Source organism: Bos taurus, chromosome 10 (assembly GCF_002263795.3).
Source record: "Bos taurus isolate L1 Dominette 01449 registration number 42190680 breed Hereford chromosome 10, ARS-UCD2.0, whole genome shotgun sequence".
NCBI classification, from domain to species: domain Eukaryota; kingdom Metazoa; phylum Chordata; class Mammalia; order Artiodactyla; family Bovidae; genus Bos; species Bos taurus.
In genome coordinates this window covers 11,512,910-11,533,045 of record NC_037337.1, presented here as the reverse complement: position 1 = coordinate 11,533,045, position 20,136 = coordinate 11,512,910, and the positions used below count along the sequence as shown (strand labels likewise).

Here is a 20,136-nt window from a genome sequence, read left to right as displayed (position 1 = left end):
CTAACACATAGTAAATAGTGGATAATCATTTGTTGAAGGAACAAGTGATTTTCACTACTGTAGACAAGACCATTAAATGAGGAGGGCGATTTTCATTGATCATTTAACTAACTATCCATCTATTAGTTTCAGGCTCTATACTAAGGGATGAAACCTAGAAATGCTACTCATATGTCCAAAGTACTAGGGTAGATTAACAGATACATGGTGATGGTGGTGGTGGTTTAGTCACTCAGTCGTGTCTGACTCTTTGCGACCCCATGGACTGCAGCCCACCAGGCTCCTCTGTCCATTGGATTTCCCAGGCAAGAATACTGGAGTGGGCAGCCATTTCCTTCTCCAAGGGATCTTTCAACCCAGGGACTAAACCCGAGTCTCCTGCTTGGCAGGCGGATTCTTTACCACTGAACCAGCTGGGAAGCCAATAGATACATAAATAGTAGTAAAATAATGCTAGTAAGTGGAAAGAGCTGAAAGAGGAACAAAATAATACATAAGATCATTTTATGAGGGGAGAAAGATTACTGCCAGTTAGGGGAGAGCAGAGAAATTGATGGGGTGGGCAAGAAAGCATTTAAGCCAGACCCTGAGAATAAGCAGAAAATGAAAAATGTTAATGAGATATAAAGTCAACTGAATTTGAAATCAGACTCCCAAGATATACAATAATTTCAAGTTTTAGGAAGAAGTGAGGCAGAAGTTTTTTGGATATTCATTGAACTAAAAGATGAGTAAAAATAACTGAAAGCCTGAACGCACACATTCTGCAAAAATATATAAAAAATGTATAATTTAAACTTCATCCTATGATAGTCTACATTCATTACAAAAATATTCCTTACTAAAGTGTAAATATTTTCAACACCAATTTCTCTGCAAGAATGAGTCATAACTTCTGTGAAAACAGGAATATATGATCTCAAATGCTCCTGCCAATCCTTCTCTTGCCTCCTCCTTCCTTCTAACCAAAGTTCACTAGCCAATAAATAACAGGGCAAATAAATAACTTACCTTGACCAGAAGCCAAAGGATTTAAAGGTCTTTTAATTGTCTGTGGCCTAGAAACAAAAAATTAAAGTATAAAATATAAATATGTTACCCATCATGCTATAATTAGTCAAGTAAAAGTGAAATTACCTCAGAAAGTTTTTTACTAATTATGTGTGTGCATGTGTGCTCAGTCACTTCCGTCGTGTCTGAATCTTTGCAACCTCAGGGACAGGCTCCTCTGCCCATGGGATTCTCCAGGCAAGAATACTGGAGTGGGTTGCCATGTCCTCCTCCAGGGGATCTTTCTGTCCCAGGAATTGAACCGCATCTCTTATGTCTCTTGCATTGGTTAATAACTATATCTAAAATCAAGCTGTTTTACTGATTTTATAAAATATTTCTTTTTTCTAACTGCTATAAGGGAGGATGGTTATTTGTTTTAGTGATAAAGTTTCTGATCTTTTCCCACTGTAGCAGCCAAAAAGTCATTTCATAATCATTTCTTCAAACGAAGATAAAAAACACCAGTCAAGCTCTTCTCCTAGTTACTAACATATTTTTATATATGTTATATACATATGTATGTCATAAAATATACTCGTTTCAAAGACAAGCAGGAAAAAGAGGCAAATACTCAATACAAGCACTAAAATAAAAAGGGATAAAAACAGTGTGGTTAGATTATTTTCCACTTTGATAATTTTAAGTCTATCAATTTGCTCTGTGGCCTCAAGTTTGTTATAATTTCAATAAAGATGGTTTTTAATAAGTTTTAATAAGTTTAAAATAAGTTTTTATAAGTACTTAATAAGAAAAAAAGAGAGTAATGTCACTAAAATGTTTTTAAATCCCAAATTAAATCTAGTATCACTACTAGAGTATAGGGATCATTTTAATGTACTGTATTTATTTTACAATCGCACAACTTGAGACACTTTGAGAACAGAACACGTAAGCTATGTTTTAACATAGTCAATTTTAGTGCCTCCTACATTGTATTTTAGAAATATTATGCGGACAATGATATAAATCAATTAGGAAACAATAACTAACTAATAACTAATACAAAATCTAACAAATGCTTTAGTTGGGCTCTATTTTAGTTTATATAAAAAAATTAGGAAAAAACCTCTAAAATAAGTCAATAAATTCTATAAATCAAACATTCCTAATAAGAGTGAAGAGAATTTAAATGTTAACACATGGCAGAAATGAGTAAATAATGAAAACTCTCCACTTTCTAAATTGCAGAAATTCTGCAAGTCAAAAAAAGAAACTGCTGATCTCAAATGCTTATATTTGACACGAAAAGTAAAAAGTATTTTTGCCATACTTGGAAACTCCAGAAATTTTCCCAGAATTATCCCCACCTCTGAGATAGCATAACATCCATGTGCACACACACGTCCCTACCAAAACCCAATAAGTACCCTGTTTACAGCCTAGAGGCTTACAAGTGGGAAAACCTGAAGCATGTCTCAGTCTCCCACTGTTCAAACTGACAGCTTCCACTGTAGCCAGTAGGAGGACAAAGAGGGTTCTTCCACTTACTATGTCTTTGACACTAGACAAATCAGCTAACCTTTCCAAGTGTCAGTTTCTCCATGTGTAAACAGTGATGACTACAGCACAGGGTTGTTACAAGGACTAAGGAGGAAATGTTTATAACATATTTAACACAACAACTGGCACATCAGGAGTGCTCAAATATTACTTATTTATAATAAGTAATATTTTTCTCTGAAAAGAACTTAACTTTAATTTGAAAGCAGGTAAAATAACCACAGCAACAAAAAAAGAGGAGTATAGAGCACCGAAAAGAATATGCAGCTATACACCCTAATTTATTCCCTGCACTAACTATATCATCTCTCTGGCTCTAGGTTAGCTCATCTGAGATTCTATAACCCACTTAAGGAACATTTGAGAAATGCCTACAACACTCCCATAAAAGTCTAATATTATTCTAAGTCTTTTAAAAAAGAAGTATTTGTTGACATGCATGTCTACATGTTTCCCCAGAGGGAAACTGGATTAATGAATGAATATGTTACTATGTCCAAATACATCCTTTAATAAAGTGAATTTGATTTGTAATTTTAAGTCAGTATGATTCTGTTTGTTTATAAAGAGAAATGAGCACATCTTTCAGGAATTTTGAAAATGACACATACTTAAAACAGTTTTCTTCATAGATGACATTCCATATCTTCCAAGCATCTGGTCCTTTGTAACCCGTATAGCGCTCGGGATTAAGGAGCAAATCGACATACTCAGCATCAGGAGACTGTATATCTGTAAAACAACATGTTTTATAATAATCTGTCTTTTTTTTCAGTTACCTTAAAAAGCTAGTATGACAGACTGTATTGCATTGATTCTAAGGCACTACAAATGTTAACAATGCATTTGGGACTTAAAAACACCTTTTAAGGAGAAAAATACAAGGGAAAAGAAGAAGGAACAAAAACATCCACATTAAATTACACACCAGTGGCAAAAGCATCCTGGTTTTACAAAGGTAAAAAAAAAAAGGGAGTATGTGAATTACAGAATTGAAGGAACATAGTAATTCGATTCCAGTAAGCTATCCGGGCAAAGAATATATGTACATTTCCCATCACATTAACCACAAGCAGTTCATAAGTAACTGAGGTAAGTGAAGATGTATTAGTACCACTTCCTTTTTACATGACCACTACACAGCTGTCCCAAAGGTATAATCCTAAATATGCAAAAAATTATAAGCAGGATGATATCTGTATCAGTATTATTTATAAAAGGGAAAATTAGAAGCATCCTAAATGTCCAACAGAGCAAAGCACAGGCTCTGGAGCCAGAGTACCTGGATGAGATGACTGGATGGCATCATTGACCCAATGGACATGAGTTTGGGCAAACTCTAGGAGCCAGGGACAGGCAAGTTTGGCATGATGTAGTCCATGGGGTTGCAAAGAGTTGGACACAACTGAGTGGCAAAACAACAAACAACCTACTACTTATTGACTTTGAAACCCTGAGCAAGTCATGTAAATTCTCTTTTGTAAAATGGGGATAATACTCATAGTGTTACTGTGAGACTTAAAGAAGTTTAAAGATGCAGAGTGCTGAGAACAATAATAAGAGTAAAATAAATATTAACTAGTGGTATTAGAAGATCCTCTGGAGAAGGAAATGGCAACCCACTCCAGTATTCTTGCCTGGAGAATTACAGAGACAGAGGAGCCTGGTGGGCTATAGTCCACAGGGTCACAAATAGTTGGACACAACTGAGCAACTAACATTTCCATTTCCACTTCCACTGGTATTATGATATATAATAGACCACTTTACAATCAAGAGAACTATTAAGTACAAAGGCAACCTAATAAAATGAAAAGATAAGCACTATAGAAAAGATAATTATAGATATATATGAAAACCACACCAAAATTGGTGGGATATTGGTTTCTTACATGTTCTATAAATTTGTATAATGTATTAAAACTTTAAAATGAAACCAAAAAAATATGACCCCTAGTCCTCCAGTTGCCTTATGGAATTAGTTAATAATACAGTAATAACTAATCTATAAAGCTTAACAGCATGAACTAACAAAGAATGAGGAAGGGAGTGAAAATGGCCTCAAAGCAACCAAAGTGGATGACAAAAATCTGAGCCAAAAGGTGCTCACATGACAGTCCATCAAGCTCTCTACAGTATCTACTTCTCATTTAAAAAATTAAGATAAACTAAGCTTGGTTATTTTTAACCCAATTCGCAGTTCATTAGAGTCATAAATTAGAAGGGAATTTGCTTCTGGAAACAGCACAGTGATAGCACCTAGAAATAACTGAGAGTTCAAGGTAAAAGTAGCAATTAAAATAACTAGAAATAAAAATAAAAACTTTAAAAACAAATCTGTATGGAATCACCTAGTTTAGGAACAGATAACTCTGTTCATCTCAATTATTAATAGTACTATAGAGATTGCTTCAGTATAGCAAATTATAATAAATTTATAAAAAATAACACTGGCTTTCAAAATAAATAAATAATACTCAGCATTTAGTATTTTAAGACAGAAAACAAACCACCAAAGAATGATTAAATTTTTAATGTTCTGCCTCATTAGAGATAAACATTAGCTGACTCATAATTTTACTTATGACATACTTCATCTCTCTCCAACTTCATTTTATAAAGTTATTATAACCATATTTTGCCAGATGACAAAAGCTCAAATTTCTAATTAAGATTAGATGTCAACTACAGGAAAAAAACTATTAAAAATACAAACACATGGAGGCTAAACAACATGCTTCTGAATAACCAACAAATCACAGAATAAATAAAAAAAGAAATCAAAATATGCAAAGAAACGAATGAAAATGAAAACACAACAACCCAAAACCTATGGGACTCAGTAAAAGCAGTGCTAAGGGGAAGGTTCATGATAATACAAGCTTACCTCAAAAAACAAGAGAAAAATCAAATAAATAACCTAACTCAACACCTAAAGCAACTAGAAAAAGAAGACATGAAGAACCCCAGGGTTAGTAGAAGGAAAGAAATCATAAAAATTAGGGCAGAAATAAATGAAAAAGAAACAAAGGAGACCACAGCAAAAATCAACAAAGCTAAAAGCTGGTTCTTTGAGAAGATAAATAAAATAGACAAACCATTAGCCAGACTCATCAAGGAAAAAAAGGGAGAAAAATCAAATCAACAAAATTAGAAATGAAAATGGAGATATCACAACAGACAATACAGAAATACAAAGGATCATAACAGACTACTGTCAGCAACTACATGCCAATAAAATGGACAACTTGGAAGAAATGGACAAATTCTTAGAAAAGTACAACTTCCCAAAACTGAACCAGGAAGAAATAGAAAATCTTAACAGACCCATCACAAGCACAGATATCGAAACTGTAATCAGAAATCTTCCAGCAAACAAAAGCCCAGGACCAGATGGGTTCACATCTGAATTCTACCAAAAATTTAGAGAAGAGTTAACACGTATCCTACTCAAACTCTTTCAGAAAATTGCAGAGGAAGGTAAACTTCCAAACTCATTCTATGAGGCCACCATCACCCTAATACCAAAACCAGACAAAGATGCCACAAAAAAAGGAAACTACAGGCCAATATCACTGACGAACATAGATGCAAAAATCCTTAACAAAATTCTAGCAAACAGAATTCAACAACATATTAAAAGATCATACATCATGACCAAGTGGACTTTATCCCAGGGATGTAAGGTTTCTTTAATATCTGCAGATCAATCAATGTGATATACCACGTTAACAAATTGAAAGATGAAAACCATATCTCAATAGATGCAGAGAAAGCCTTTGACAAAATTCAACATCCATTTATGATAAAAACTCTCCAGAAAGCAGGAATAGAAGGAATATACCTCAATATAATAAAAGCCATATATGATAAACCCACAGCAAACATTATCCTCAATGGTGAAAAATTGAAAGGATTTCCCCTAAAGTCAAGAACAAGACAAGGGTGCCCACTCTCACCACTACTATTCAACATAGTTTTGGAAATTCTAGCCACAGCAATCAGAGCAGAAAAAGAAATAAAAGGAATCCAGACTGGAAAAGAAGTAAAACTCTCACTGTTTGCAGATGACATGATCCTCTACATAGAAAACCCTAAAGATTCCACCAGAAAATTACTAGAGCTAATTAGTGAATATAGTAAAGTTTCAGGATATAAAATTAACACACAGAAATCCCTTGCATTCCTATACACGAACAATGAGAAACCAGAAAGAGAAATTAAGGAAACAATTCCATTCACCATTGCAATGAAAAGAATAAAATACTTAGGAATAAATCTACCTAAAGAAACAAAAGACCTATATATAGAAAAATATAAAACACTGATGAAAGAAATTAAAGATGACACAAATAGATGGAGAAAAATACCATGTTCATGGATTGGAAGAATCAAGAATCAATCTTGATTCATGAATCAAGAATCAATCAATATAGTGAAAATGAGTATACTACCCAAAGCAATCTATAGATTCAATGCAATCTATCAAGCTACCAATGGTATTTTTCAGAGAACTAGAACAAATAATTTCACAATTTGCATGGAAATACAAAAAACCTCAAATAGCCAAAGCAATCTTCAGAAAGAAGAATGGAACTAGAGGAATCAACCTGCCTGACTTCAGACTATACTACAAAGACAGTACTATCAAGTCAGTATGGTACTGGCACAAAGACAGAAATTTAGATCGATGGAACAAAACAGAAAGCCCAGAGATAAATCCATGCACCTATGAACAACTTATCTTTGACAAAGGAGGAAAGAATATACAATGAAGAAAAGACAATCTCTTTAACAAGTGGTGCTGGGAAAACTGGTCAACCACTTGTAAAAGAATGAAACTAGAACACTTTATAATGCCATACACAAAAATAAACTCAAAATGGATTAAATATCTAAATGTAAGAAGAAACTATAAAACTCCTAGAGGAAAACATAGGCAAAACATTCTCTGACATAAATCACAGCAGGATCCTCTATGACCCACCTCCCAGAGTAATGGAAATAAAAGCAAAAATAAACAAATGGGACCTAATTAAACTTAAAAGCTTTTGCACAACGAAGGAAACTATAGGCGAGGTGAAAAGACAGCCTTCAGAATGGGAGAAAATAATAGCAAACAAAGCAACTGACAAAGAATTAATCTCAAAAATATACAAGCAGCTCCTGCAGCTCAATTCCAGAAAAATAAATGACCCAATCAAAAAATGGGCCAAAGAACTAAACAGACATTTCTCTAAAGAAGACATACAGATGGCTAACGAACACATGAAAAAGATGTTCAACATCACTCATTATCAGAGAAATGCAAACTAAAACCACACTGAGGTACCATCTCATGCCAGTCAGAATGGCTGCTATCAAAAAGTCTACAAACAATAAATGCTGGAGAGGGTAGAGAGAAAAGGGAACCCTCTTACACTGTTGGTGGGAATGCAAACTAGTACAGCCACTATGGAGAACAGTGTGGAGATTCCTTAAAAAACTGGCAATAGAACTGCCATACAACCCAGCAATCCCACTGCTGGGCATACACACTGAGGAAACCAGAGTTAAAAGAGACACGTGTACCCCAATGTTCATCGCAGCACTGTTTACAATAGCCAGGACATGGACGCAACCTAGATGTCCATCAGCAGATGAATGGATAAGAAAGCTGTGGTACATATACACAATGGAATATTACTCAGCCATTAAAAAGAATGCATTTGAATCAGTAAAATGAGGTGGATGAAACTGGAGCCTATTATACAGAGTGAAGTAAGTCAGAAAGAAAAACACCAATACAGTATACTAATGCATATATATGGAATTCAGAAAGATGGTAACAATGACCCTATATGCGAGATAGCAAAAGAGAGACAGATGTAAAGAACAGTCTTTTGGACTCTGTGGGAGAAGGTGAGGGTGGGATGATTTGAGAGAATAGCATTGAAACATGTATATTATTATATGTGAAACCGATTGCCAGTCCAGGTTCAATGCATGAGACAGGGTGCTCAGGGCTGGTGTACTGGGATGACTCTGAGGGATAGGATGGGGAGAGTGGTGGGAGGGGGATTCGGGATGGGGAACACATGTACACCCATGGCTTATTCATGTCAATGTATGGCAAAAATTACTACAATATTGTAAAGTAATTAGCCTCCAATTAAAATAATTAATTAAAAAAAATACTGAAAGGCTATAAACAACAAAAAAAAAAACCCAAGTCCTAAGTAAGACAAATGCTTACCTTATAGACTTGTTATAAGAAAAATAAAAATAATATATGAAAAAAAAAGATTTACAAAATACCTATCCTCTACCTACCATTACATACATTATTTATTTCTTATAAAGCTGTCCTTTTTAAAAAAATATATTCACCTTCCTGTAAGAGAAGAAACAAAAATATGTGGACAAGTTATTCAGCCAAGATAACAGAACTCCATCATATACAGAGTGAATTACTGATTTGTGACACAAAAGTAAGCATGTAGCTTTAAAAGGACGCTTTGGTAAAGGTATTCCCATTCTTTCTCTAATACTGCAGGCCTAATAAAAATATAAGTTGCCATGTTACAAGGTGAATTTTATCTCACATAGCAATGTTTAGACCAAAGAATCCTTGCCGAAAAGATGGGAAAATTAGGGTTGGGAGAGCATTTTATCATCCTTTCCTTACTGGCCTAACACACTAGGTATAAGTCCACAGTTCTTCACCCAACACCCTTGGGCCCAAATGTGATTTGAAATTCAGAACTTTTCAGATTTTAGAACAGTAATATAGTACATGCAACATATGCTGAATATTATTCCAGCAGAGATTGGGGCAGCAACCTTTAAATAAACACATAAATATTTCTGTAGTAAAAAAACATGAATATTCATACTGAGTGAATCTGCACTAAATTTAAGGAGAAAAATAGTCATTTTTTAAAGTTTCAGATTTGGGAATTAGAAACAATGGATTACACATATGTATCTGCTAAAATGTGGTCATGGTTTTCATTAAGTAAAGTTTATGTACTTTTTTTCCCCAAAATAAAGCCACAAATTAAATACGAGTACTTTCCCTTTTTCTTTTCCCTTTTTTGGGGAGGGGGGTGTTTCAGATTCATCTTTTGCTTACATTTAAAATGATCTATATCATTCTTTTCACTGATTTTTTTAAAAAAAATCATTAGTCTGTTCCAAAAGAAACAAAGAAGGATACAAAAACTCAACTCAGTTTAATTTTGTTTAGCCAATTAAAATGCTAACAAGTAAACTTACAAAAAAGGAGATACTAAAAAAAAATGGAAGACTGGGAGAATCTATAAATCTAATTTAAAAATCCATAAATCAAATGGTTCTAATGCATTCTAGGACTCCAGATTTTAATCATACCAGAGCTCTGGCTTGGTTTTATTTAAATGTCACAGACATAACTCATGGTTCATTATTTTCTTTCCAAAAAACAACACAAATCATCATTAAGGAAAATATTTAACAATCCAAGGTCAGTATAACAAAGCAGGTTATACAAGTACCTGAATATATTACAAAAGTTAAATATATATATTACTAAGTACACAGAACTGCAAACTCAGGAGGTGATTTTTTTTTTTTTCCAGAAACTGGGTTATCTTTTTAAATTGTTTTATTGTGGTAAAATATACACAACATGAAATTTGTCATTTTAACCATGTTTAAGACTACAATTCAGTGGCATTAATTATATTCACAGTGTTGTGCAACCATCATCACTGTTTCCAAACTTTCCGATGATTTCAAACAGAGACTGAAACCGTTAAGCAATAACTCCCACTCTCCTTCCTGCTAACTCCTGGTAACTTAAAACCACTTCCTGCCTGTATCAGTTTGCCTATTCTAGGTATATCATGTAAGTGGGGTCATAGGACACTTGTCCTTTTGCACCTTGCTTATTTCATTTAGCCTAATGTTTTCAGTGTTATCCATATTGCAGCATGTATCAGAACTTCCTTTCTTTTTATGGCTAAATAGCATTCCATTGCGGAGAAGGCAATGACACCCCACTTCAGTACTCTTGCCTGGAGAATCCCAGGGACAGGGGAGCCTGGTGGGCTGCCGTCTATGGGGTCGCACAGAGACGGACACGACTGAAGCGCCTTAGCAGCAGCAGCAGCAGCAGCACTCCACTGTACGTGTACACGACACTGTGTTTATACAGTCATCTGCTGATGGGTACTTTGGCTGTTACGAATAAGGCTGCTGTGAACAGGTTGTACAAGTATCTGCTTTACTGTTTTCAATCTTTTGGGGGTAAATGCTAAGGAGTTGACCGTTAAGTCACATGGTAATTCTGTGTTTAGCTTTTTGAGGAACTCCCAAACTGTTAGAAACTGAGGATTTTTTTCTTTAAATTATTTCAAAAGAATATTTTTCCTTAGGTACAATCTTAACATGCATAGTATAAAAAATGTTATACCATCAACTTCACAGAAGTTGTCTGAGGAATCATCATGCTTGGTCCACTGAAGAACAGCCTTCTGTGTTTCCTCACTTTAAACAAAGAAAATGGAGTTATTCTTTTTCTTAAGTTAACATTTCACCTGAAAAAGCACAAAATACTACTGCAAATAAAACACCAAACCTCAGAGATTCATCCACAGCTCCAAGTCGTTCAGCTTGCTCACATTCTTCAATGAGATTATTGGCTTCTTCAGAATACTAAAACAAAAGGGAAAGAAATAGAATTCAATTAATTGTATTTAAAAAATTTTTAAGAAGACTGTCTAAGGAATTTGAGGTTCTTTTAGAGCTAGCATCATCCCCTTGGTTTCAAAACTTTACAAGAAAAAAAAAAAAAAAAAAGCCTCACATTCCTCCTGAAGCTAAACTATAAGTAAAAGGCTTTGCTCTTTGTTTTGTTGGAGAACACAATTTACTATTATGTTTACAAAATAAAGAATAATTTATAGTCCAACAACTATCAAAATGTCCACTAAGAAAATCTTAGAGGTTAAAGAAATCAGTTGGCAAGGAGTCATGGCGCAGTGTTCCACTTTTCTAATGACCTAATTGTGAGCATCAGTTTTCTTTTCCATAAAATAAGTGGTTGGGCTAGATCATGTGCGTCTACGATCTATTTCAACTCTAAATACCATGATTCTAAAAATGCCCTGGAGGCTACCAAGTCTTATAAAAAGTACTCCAATATCTTTAGGTGCTTAAAATACATTGTTTAACAACTGTATTTCTTTGCAAAGTCAAAGTCACGATATGTATTCTGCTTGCTGTGTACAAGGGAAGTAATATGGATCATGAGACTTCACAACACACCAGGCATCACTACCATACAGCTAAAAGATGACACTGGAAGCAGGAGACCACAAATTCAATCACTCAACAAATATAAACTGAGTGCCTATTATGTCCTTATTGTAAGGATGATCGTACAAATGACTGTCCAGACAAGGACTCTTTTGAGGATAAAAGTGAACACTGAAATAACTGAAATGACATAACTGTTTGAAATGATTTGTTTCATCACACTGGTTGACCTAAAGACAATTCAACTCAAATACTACTTTCAAAAATAAAATTATTTTTATACATAATTAGGACTTCTCTGGTGGCTCAGTGGTAAAGCATCTGCCTGCAATGCAGGAGACATGGGTTCGATCCCTGGGTTGGGAAGATCCCCTGGAGAAGGAAATGGCAACCCACTCCAGTATTCTTGCCCAGGCAATATCATGGACAGAGGAGTCTGGAGGGATGCAATCCTTGGTGTTGCAGTCAGACACAATTGAGCATGTGCTCACACATACATAATTAAGTATAAACGGGTAAAGGCATATGATGTATAACTCTTAAATGGTTTAAAAAACTTTATGTATTTAAGCATGCTAAGACAGTTGAGGCAAAATATTAAAAATTAGTGAATGTTTATAAAAAATGTACAAATGTCTTTATATTAATCTTGCAACTTTTCAATAAGTTAAAAATTATTTCAAAATAAAAAAGTTAAAAGTACTTAGCAAAAAGTAAACAAAATTTGTTCAAAAGATAACATACACTTATGTATTTTAATATACCTATCTATATTTAAGCAAAAGTTGTTTATTATTGATTACCTGAATATTAAAATGTAAGTTAAAGAAAATAACTATTCCTAGCTCCTATTTAATAACTTAGTTAGCTTTGTAAGTCACATCTGTCTCAAAACTATGTCAGTGGCATTTTTTCTGGAGAAAAATAATTTTTCTAAGATGCTTATTATTTTCAATGTTTTACAAAATTGCCCACAATCTTCTTCAAAGTTAATTTTAAGGTTAATTTGAAATCATCCCTACTTTCAACTGACTCTTCTCTGAAGATACAGTTTTTAATTGAGAAGACTTCCCTCCTGGCTCAGCTGGTGAGGAGTCTGCCTGCAATGCAGGAGACCCAGGTTCCATCCTTAAGTTGGGAAGATACCCTGGAGAAGGAAATGGCAACCCACTCCAGTATTCTTGCCTGGAAAATCCCCATGGACAGAGGAGCCTGGTAGGCTGCAGTTCATGGGGTTGCAAAGAGTTGGACATGACTGAGCCACTTCCACTTTAACTGAGAAAAATATTACTTCTACAGGTAAATATATGAAAATATTTTAGCCCACATATTTTCACAGTTCTATTCTTTGCCTCTAAGTACATCTCTTTAATAAATAAGATAAAAATCATCAAATAAATTATCTTCAAAGTAGAAATGAAATTGTAAGCTTTCTTAATTTAAATCCATTTCAGGTCAGAATTTGGGCCTCCCTCATAGCTCAGAATATAAATGTATCCAGTTAAAAGCAAGAGTTCATCAAGAGGAGACTCTTCCCACAAGGGGAGAGTCTCCAAAACACAATTGTAAAATTTCAGAATTTAATCTAGTATACCATTTAAGCTTTCTTCACTTAATATGTAAAGTTCTTTCCTACTTTTCATATCAATGAATATCCAGGTCTTTGTTTACAAGCTTTGTTATAATAAGTACAACTTGCTAAAGCTTCAAAAGCTGAAATTTGTTTTGTTCTTTTCTTTAAGCAGTCCACCAATAGATACTTTGAATAATGATTCTCTACTGATTTTGAAAATGCAACCAACATTTAGAGGGCTCATTTATTTAAAAATGATCAATATCAATGAAGCATTCTTGGACTATTAATAGTTCTTCAAAGGCTCAAGCATTTATAAAATTGGATTGATGATGGAGACCAAAGAAAGTCCACTACCACGCTGAAGTAATATTTTATTCAGTATAAGCTTCATCCCCAAAACTTCAGTCATTACTTAGTGTATATATAAATACAAAATCTTATTTTGTTTTTCAGCTGCTCAGTCATGTCCAACTCTGTGACCCCATGTACTGCAGCACACTAGGCTTCCCTGTCCTTCAGCATCTCCTATATATTTTGACAAATATATATATTTTGACAATAGTAATCGTCAAATAGATAGAAGTAGTAACTTCTATCTTAAGTAATAACATATCACAGCATGTCAGGATACAATTATGTATGTACCTCAACCAATTACAATTCTGATTTAGTTAAGATTTCTTGATTTAGTAAGGACATTTCTTGATTTACCAGGACATCGTTTCTTTTTCCTTAATATTTTATTATCTGGCTGTGCCAGGTCTTAGTTGTGACGTGTGGGATGTTTAGTTGTGGCTTGCAACTCTTAGTTGCAGGGTGTGGGATCTAGTTGCCTGACTAGGGATCGAACCCAGGCCCCCTGCATTGGGAGCATGGAGTCTTAGCCACTGGACCGCCAGGGAAGCAGGACACTGTTTCATCAAAATTTAATATGTGTATCATCCCCACAAAACAAATACTTCATCTTCAACTTTGAACTTTAAATGAATTTATACTAACATTCAGTGACAAATGCTTTTCTTCAACAGAATGAACTTCTGAAAATTTTACTTTGAGCATCAACTGAATGAAAAAAATCAAACAATTTCTGGGACTTCCCTGGTGGTGCATTGGATAAGAATCCACCTGCCAATGCAGAGGACACAGGTTGAATCTCTCATCTGGGAAGATCACAAATGCCTCAGAGCAACTAAAGCCTGTATTCCACAACTGCTGAGCCCGCACTCTAGAGAAGCCCATGCAAAGCAACAAAGACCCAGCACAACCAAAAATAAATAATTTTTTTTTTAAATTCTGGAATTAAAATGGTTATTTGAAACAGCTGATGACGGCATCATTTAATTACACGCAAAGCTCTGCACTAGAGCCAACACATTAATAGCTATGACTTCATTCTTTGTGTATGAATAAAAAAATGCAGAATCAAAAATGATCAAAATTAGTTTAAATCTAACACAGAAAAAGTGCAGAACAGCCATTGCCTCTGGGGAAGGCGTATGGATTGACTGGGATGGGGTAGGAAACAACTTTCTGGGGTAACAGCAATGCTCTATATTGAAACAGAAGCCTAAGTTACAAAGATGTATGCATTTAATAAATGCACATTTAAGATGTGTGCACTTCATTGTATATCAATTTTATTAAATGTACATGTAAGCAAATATTAAACTCTACTCAATGATATACTTCTAATTATATATATATATATAGTTAATGACATATAGTGAGGGCAATGTATACTGATGCTTACAACTTGTTTGAAATACATCCAAAAAATAAAATGGTTTAATGGACGGCTAAAAGGATGAACAGATAGACAGATATGTAGTAAAGTGAGTTTATGAAAATGTTAATAGTAGAATCTAGGTGATTAGTATGATTAGTATGATCCAGTGTTCACATGAAAATTCCTTCAACTTGGCTGTATGTATGAAAATTTTCATAATAAAAGTATCAGAAAATTAACAGTTATTTAGTCTAAATGGAAAATCACACATCCCAAAATGATATGTAAATGTATCGTCTGCAGCTGCACATGTTAAGCTGTCTTAGACACACTCTTCTTAAAACAACCACTAACTTACAAAGTAGATGCTCAGGCTTTGTCAGCAGATCTGTGTGTTTTGATTTTCATATGATCAGTGATACTTCCATGGTTCTTATGGATGGTAAACAATAACACTTGTGTGAGTTATATATCGTCATCAACTGCTGTGAGAAGTGGAAATTCAGTACTTCATTTTTCATTAAACATGTACTTTCTTTTTCCTCTTTTAGTTCTTTCAGTCAAAAGGATTCACTGTAAAATTTTAAAAGTACTAAATAGTAATAAGTGGTTGATTTGCACCATGCAATGAAGGATAAAGCCACTATAAAATAGGACTACTCTCTCTATGCAGGACTACTCATCCTCTGCTTCTCATACATATTTCTCATAAACTTAATCTATAATTTCCCAGGTTTTTCACTAACACAAATAGCACCTTAGGAGCTTAGGACATATAACAGGTATGATACATACAAAGTGAAATGTGTGGAATATGTGTGAATCCTATTTGAAATTGACTATTAAGAGCTTCCAGGTGTCTCAGTGGGTTAAGAATCTGCCTGCAATGCAGGAGATGCGGATATGCAGGTTTGATCCCTGGGTCAGGAAGATCCCCTGGAAGAGGGCACAGCAAACCACGCCAGAAAATCCAATGGACAGGGGAGCCTAGCAGGCTACAGCCCATAGGGTCGCAGAGTTGGACTGAAGCGACTGGGCTCGCATGCACATACATTAAGATATTTACGAAACAAGAGAGACTAGAACCCTGACTTTGGTTATGTGGGGTTTTTAAAGTATCATCTGTCTTAGAGATGCATACAAAGTATTTGTAAACAAAATGATTTATCTCAGACTGGCTTTAAAATAATTGGGAGAATGGAGTGGAAGGGATAGATGAAACAAGATTGACCGTATATACTGGTAATGCCTTAAGCTGGGTGACGCGTACACAATTTGGGGTTCCCCCCTACTTTTTTCTTTTAAGCTTTAATTTAAAAAAAAAAAAAAAAAAAGGTAAAGAAAATGGAGGAAAAAAGAATTAGAGCCGCTGAGTACACATAACTTTCAAGGAGTATCACTGTACAGGGGACCAGAGAAGTGAGGTTTTAGTTGGTAGGGGAAGTGAGTTTTTTAGTTTTGCCCAATACTAGACACATTAATAAGTATATATACAAACCTTGTAGCTTGCAGACTTAATTCCATCAGGAACTTCATCCTGAAAGAAATTTTAAAATGCTTTAGATGACAGTTATTCTATCTTCTGAAAAAAATATTTTATAGTTCTATGATTTGTAAGAAGAATTCACAGAACAAATGACTGAAGTTAACAGGCTAATATTTAACTGAGAACAGTTAGGCAGTCTTTATATTATTTCTTAAAAATAAACAAAAAATTCAATAAGTCATGCTGTGGATTGATTACACATATTAGAGCATGGAAATATAAAAACAGAATCTTGGCCATTATTCTTCTTAATGCTCAAACTGTCCCACATTTGACCACTAGGAGACTAAGTGCTGGCCTGTGTCTTTTCTATGTGGCCTGTGTCTTCAGCTGCACTGGTGTCTTTTATATGTTTCCCCAGTAATCTTTTCTTAAAAAAATATTTCTATTTATTTGGCTGTGCCAGATGTTAGTTGCTGGCATGCTGGATCTTTGTTTCAGCATGCAGGAACCTTAGTTGCCACATGCAGGATCCGGTTCCCCAACCAGGGAACCAAACCCGGGTCCCCTGCATTGGGAGCAAGAAATCTCAGCCACCGGACCATGGGGAAGTCCCTACCCCAGTAATCTTTAACAGCACTTTTTGTTTCTGTTATGAAACGACACTCCAGGCTCCTATATATTTCTTGTTCCAGTCTAGGAATCAACCATTTTTTAAGTAACTCTAGTTCTTTTCAGAGGAAAATGGTACTAGTTTTTAGTTCTGTGTTGACCACTGCATAACACAGGATCTATCTGCCTATTCTCAAAGTGATGCTGTTAGTAGAGATAATGACGTATGTGAGAGAGTGCTGTAAGTTGCAGGGTCCTATTCCAATGCTAAATATATTCAGTGCTGTCCTGAAATAGATTCCAAAGGGAAAGACCCACGCAGAGATGAACACTTTATTGAGTACTCATCTAGACTTTGAACTAGATCAATGTATAGTCTTTTTCTATGACCAGATATTTAGATGGTTTCTAATTTTTTTATATAATAAACCAGGTCAAATTTATAGGTTGATTTCAGCAGAACTGACATTTTTACAATATTCAGTACTGCTTTATGGTCATCTTTGGACATCTATCCAATTATAAGTGAAAATCTTTGTAGAATTGCTAGGTCAAAGGATATGTACTATTTTTACTGGCTACATCTTTCTAATTAATCTCCAAAAGATTTATCCACCAGAGTGTTCATTTCTTACTCCTGGACTAACGCTGAATATTGTTTTTCTTTTTCACATTGGCCAATTAATAATGGAAGTGAAAGAACATTGTTCTGATTAACTGTAAAGGTAATAAATAACTCTCAGAGAGAGTCCAGCCTCCATGGGCACACAATCTGCCTCATTCAAATATTCTCTGGAATCAGGGGTGCAAATCAAAAGATGTGCATTTTAAAGCCCCATTGTTGTGCTGCATTAGTCACTCAGTCGTGTCCAACTCTTTGCAACCCCAAGGTCTGTCCATGGAATTCTCTAAGGCAAGAATATTGGAATGGGTTGCCATTGCCTTCTCCATTGAAGCCCCGTATGAAGAACAGAATTTCAATTTTTTATTATTTTTCTATCTCCACTGTGTCCCAACATATAACCTGAACCAAGTATATACATGAACTGAAAAAAGAAATCAAAGTGTTGACAAAAAGAAGCTGGTCTTAGTTCCTCATTTAGCTCAAAAAGGTATTAACAAAACATCAGCAGACCTTATGCAGTAGTGAGTTAACCGTGTTTCACCTTGTACATGTATTGCACATGTGATAATTGCACTGTACTCATGATGCAGTGTCCTTTTTTTTTCTTCTTTTGGCCACACCATGTGGCTTGTGGGATGTTAGTTACCCAACCCAGGATTGAACCCGGGTCCTTAGCAGTGAAAGTATGGAGTCCTAACCATTGGACAGCCAGGGAATTCCTGCAATGTCTTTTTAAGATACACAATGAAGAATATAATAGTGAGATGTCAAGATTTCAGTAATGTACAATATAAAATGCTAGATGGGACAGCTGATTATTTAGGCTGAAGCAAGTATTTCAAAGTATTTGAAATTATTTCTAATCACTCTTTAGTTGTGATAGACTGCCCTACTCAGGAACTATTAGAACTGAGACAAGGCTTGTCCTAAGAGGAATTAAAATGGCTCATTCCCTTGTTGTCATTTGGAGTGGAGCTCCTTGGTGTCTCTCTCCTCTACCCTCCCTTTCCTCTGCTCCTTGTGTGTACACCTTCGGCATATCTATTATTGGCTTATCCTAGATGTATTGAAATGATCACTTAGTGTTTCTCTTCCAGTACTTCGTCATGACAAGTGCTCATATTACTTGCCCAGGTCCAGGTACATAGTAGACTCTCAAAAATATTCATTATTGAATAAAATTACATTCAATTGCTAATTGCTAGTCCTTCACCAGTCTCCACTCCATCTCATCTTTCGCTCCCTACTCTCCACAATACTACCAATAATCTTTCTGAGTCTTCGGTCTAATTATGGCACTCCTCTGCTACACTAAAATATAAGAATATTTATGGAGTGAATAAATATTTTCTGTTGTTGTTGTTGTTTAGTTGCTAAGTCATATCCAACTCCTTTGCTATTCCATGGACTGTAGCCCACCAGGCTTCTCTGTCCATGGGATTTCCCAGGCAAGAATACTGGAGTGGGTTGCCATTTCCTTCTCAAGGGGAACTTCCCAAGCCAGGGATAGAACCTACATCTCCTGCATTGGCAGGCAGACTCTACCACTGCACCCACCAAGGAAGCCCAAATATCTTTAAAAAAAAAAAAGACTTCTCTCCATCAAGAACCCAGGTCAAGAAAAAAAAGAGGGGGGAGGGTATTGGCATGAAAGGCAACTGACTCCAGTTCTACAGAAGGTGAAATAAGTAGGTTCTCTCAGTCTCTCAGCACAAATTGGTAGCTTTCACCGAATTATTTTATTTTAGTATTTCTGTGGGCTCAAGTCAGATAATAAACATCTTAAGGTTTAGCTTCTTAAATGCTACACTTGGCTGTTTTCTCTAGGATTTACAGTGAAATGGATTTCATCTGTCAGTCTGTCAACCTGGGAATCAATAAGCTATTCCTTTATACGATGTGTCTCTCAGGCTGTCCTGCCCTCTCCAATCTTCTTCTGAAGGTGGCAACCCCTAGTTCTACACTGTGTTAAAATAATTACAAGTAACGCTGTTGCAAGATGAGATTCAAATTTGCAATAATTGCCAAACTGCTTGTTCTGACTAATGTTAATAGCCCATTTAATGTGCAAGTGCAATTAAATGTCTTTAATAAGAATCCACCATAGTTTTAGCATTTTAAAAAGCCATATAAAAAAAGTACTTGGTAAATGTGAATTTCCTCAAATACTTTTCCTATTACTAAATATAAATACCTAGAATTAGTGAAATAAAATGAAATATTTAAATTGATATCATTTTAATGATATGCTCATGTTTAAAATAACTAAAAACTTGCTT

General features: G+C 35.1%; 1 protein-coding gene across 2 annotated transcripts in view; it reads right to left on the bottom strand.

Annotated features, from left to right (window-relative positions):
* ERO1A (endoplasmic reticulum oxidoreductase 1 alpha) overlaps positions 1-20,136 on the bottom strand; it is a 53,219-nt gene that overhangs the window by 18,705 nt on the left and 14,378 nt on the right. For both annotated transcript variants that reach the window (NM_001103348.1, XM_010808857.4), the window contains 5 exon segments: positions 1,012-1,058; positions 3,165-3,285; positions 10,988-11,061; positions 11,153-11,229; positions 16,633-16,671. In NM_001103348.1, coding sequence (NP_001096818.1) covers positions 1,012-1,058; positions 3,165-3,285; positions 10,988-11,061; positions 11,153-11,229; positions 16,633-16,671 — 358 coding nt within the window.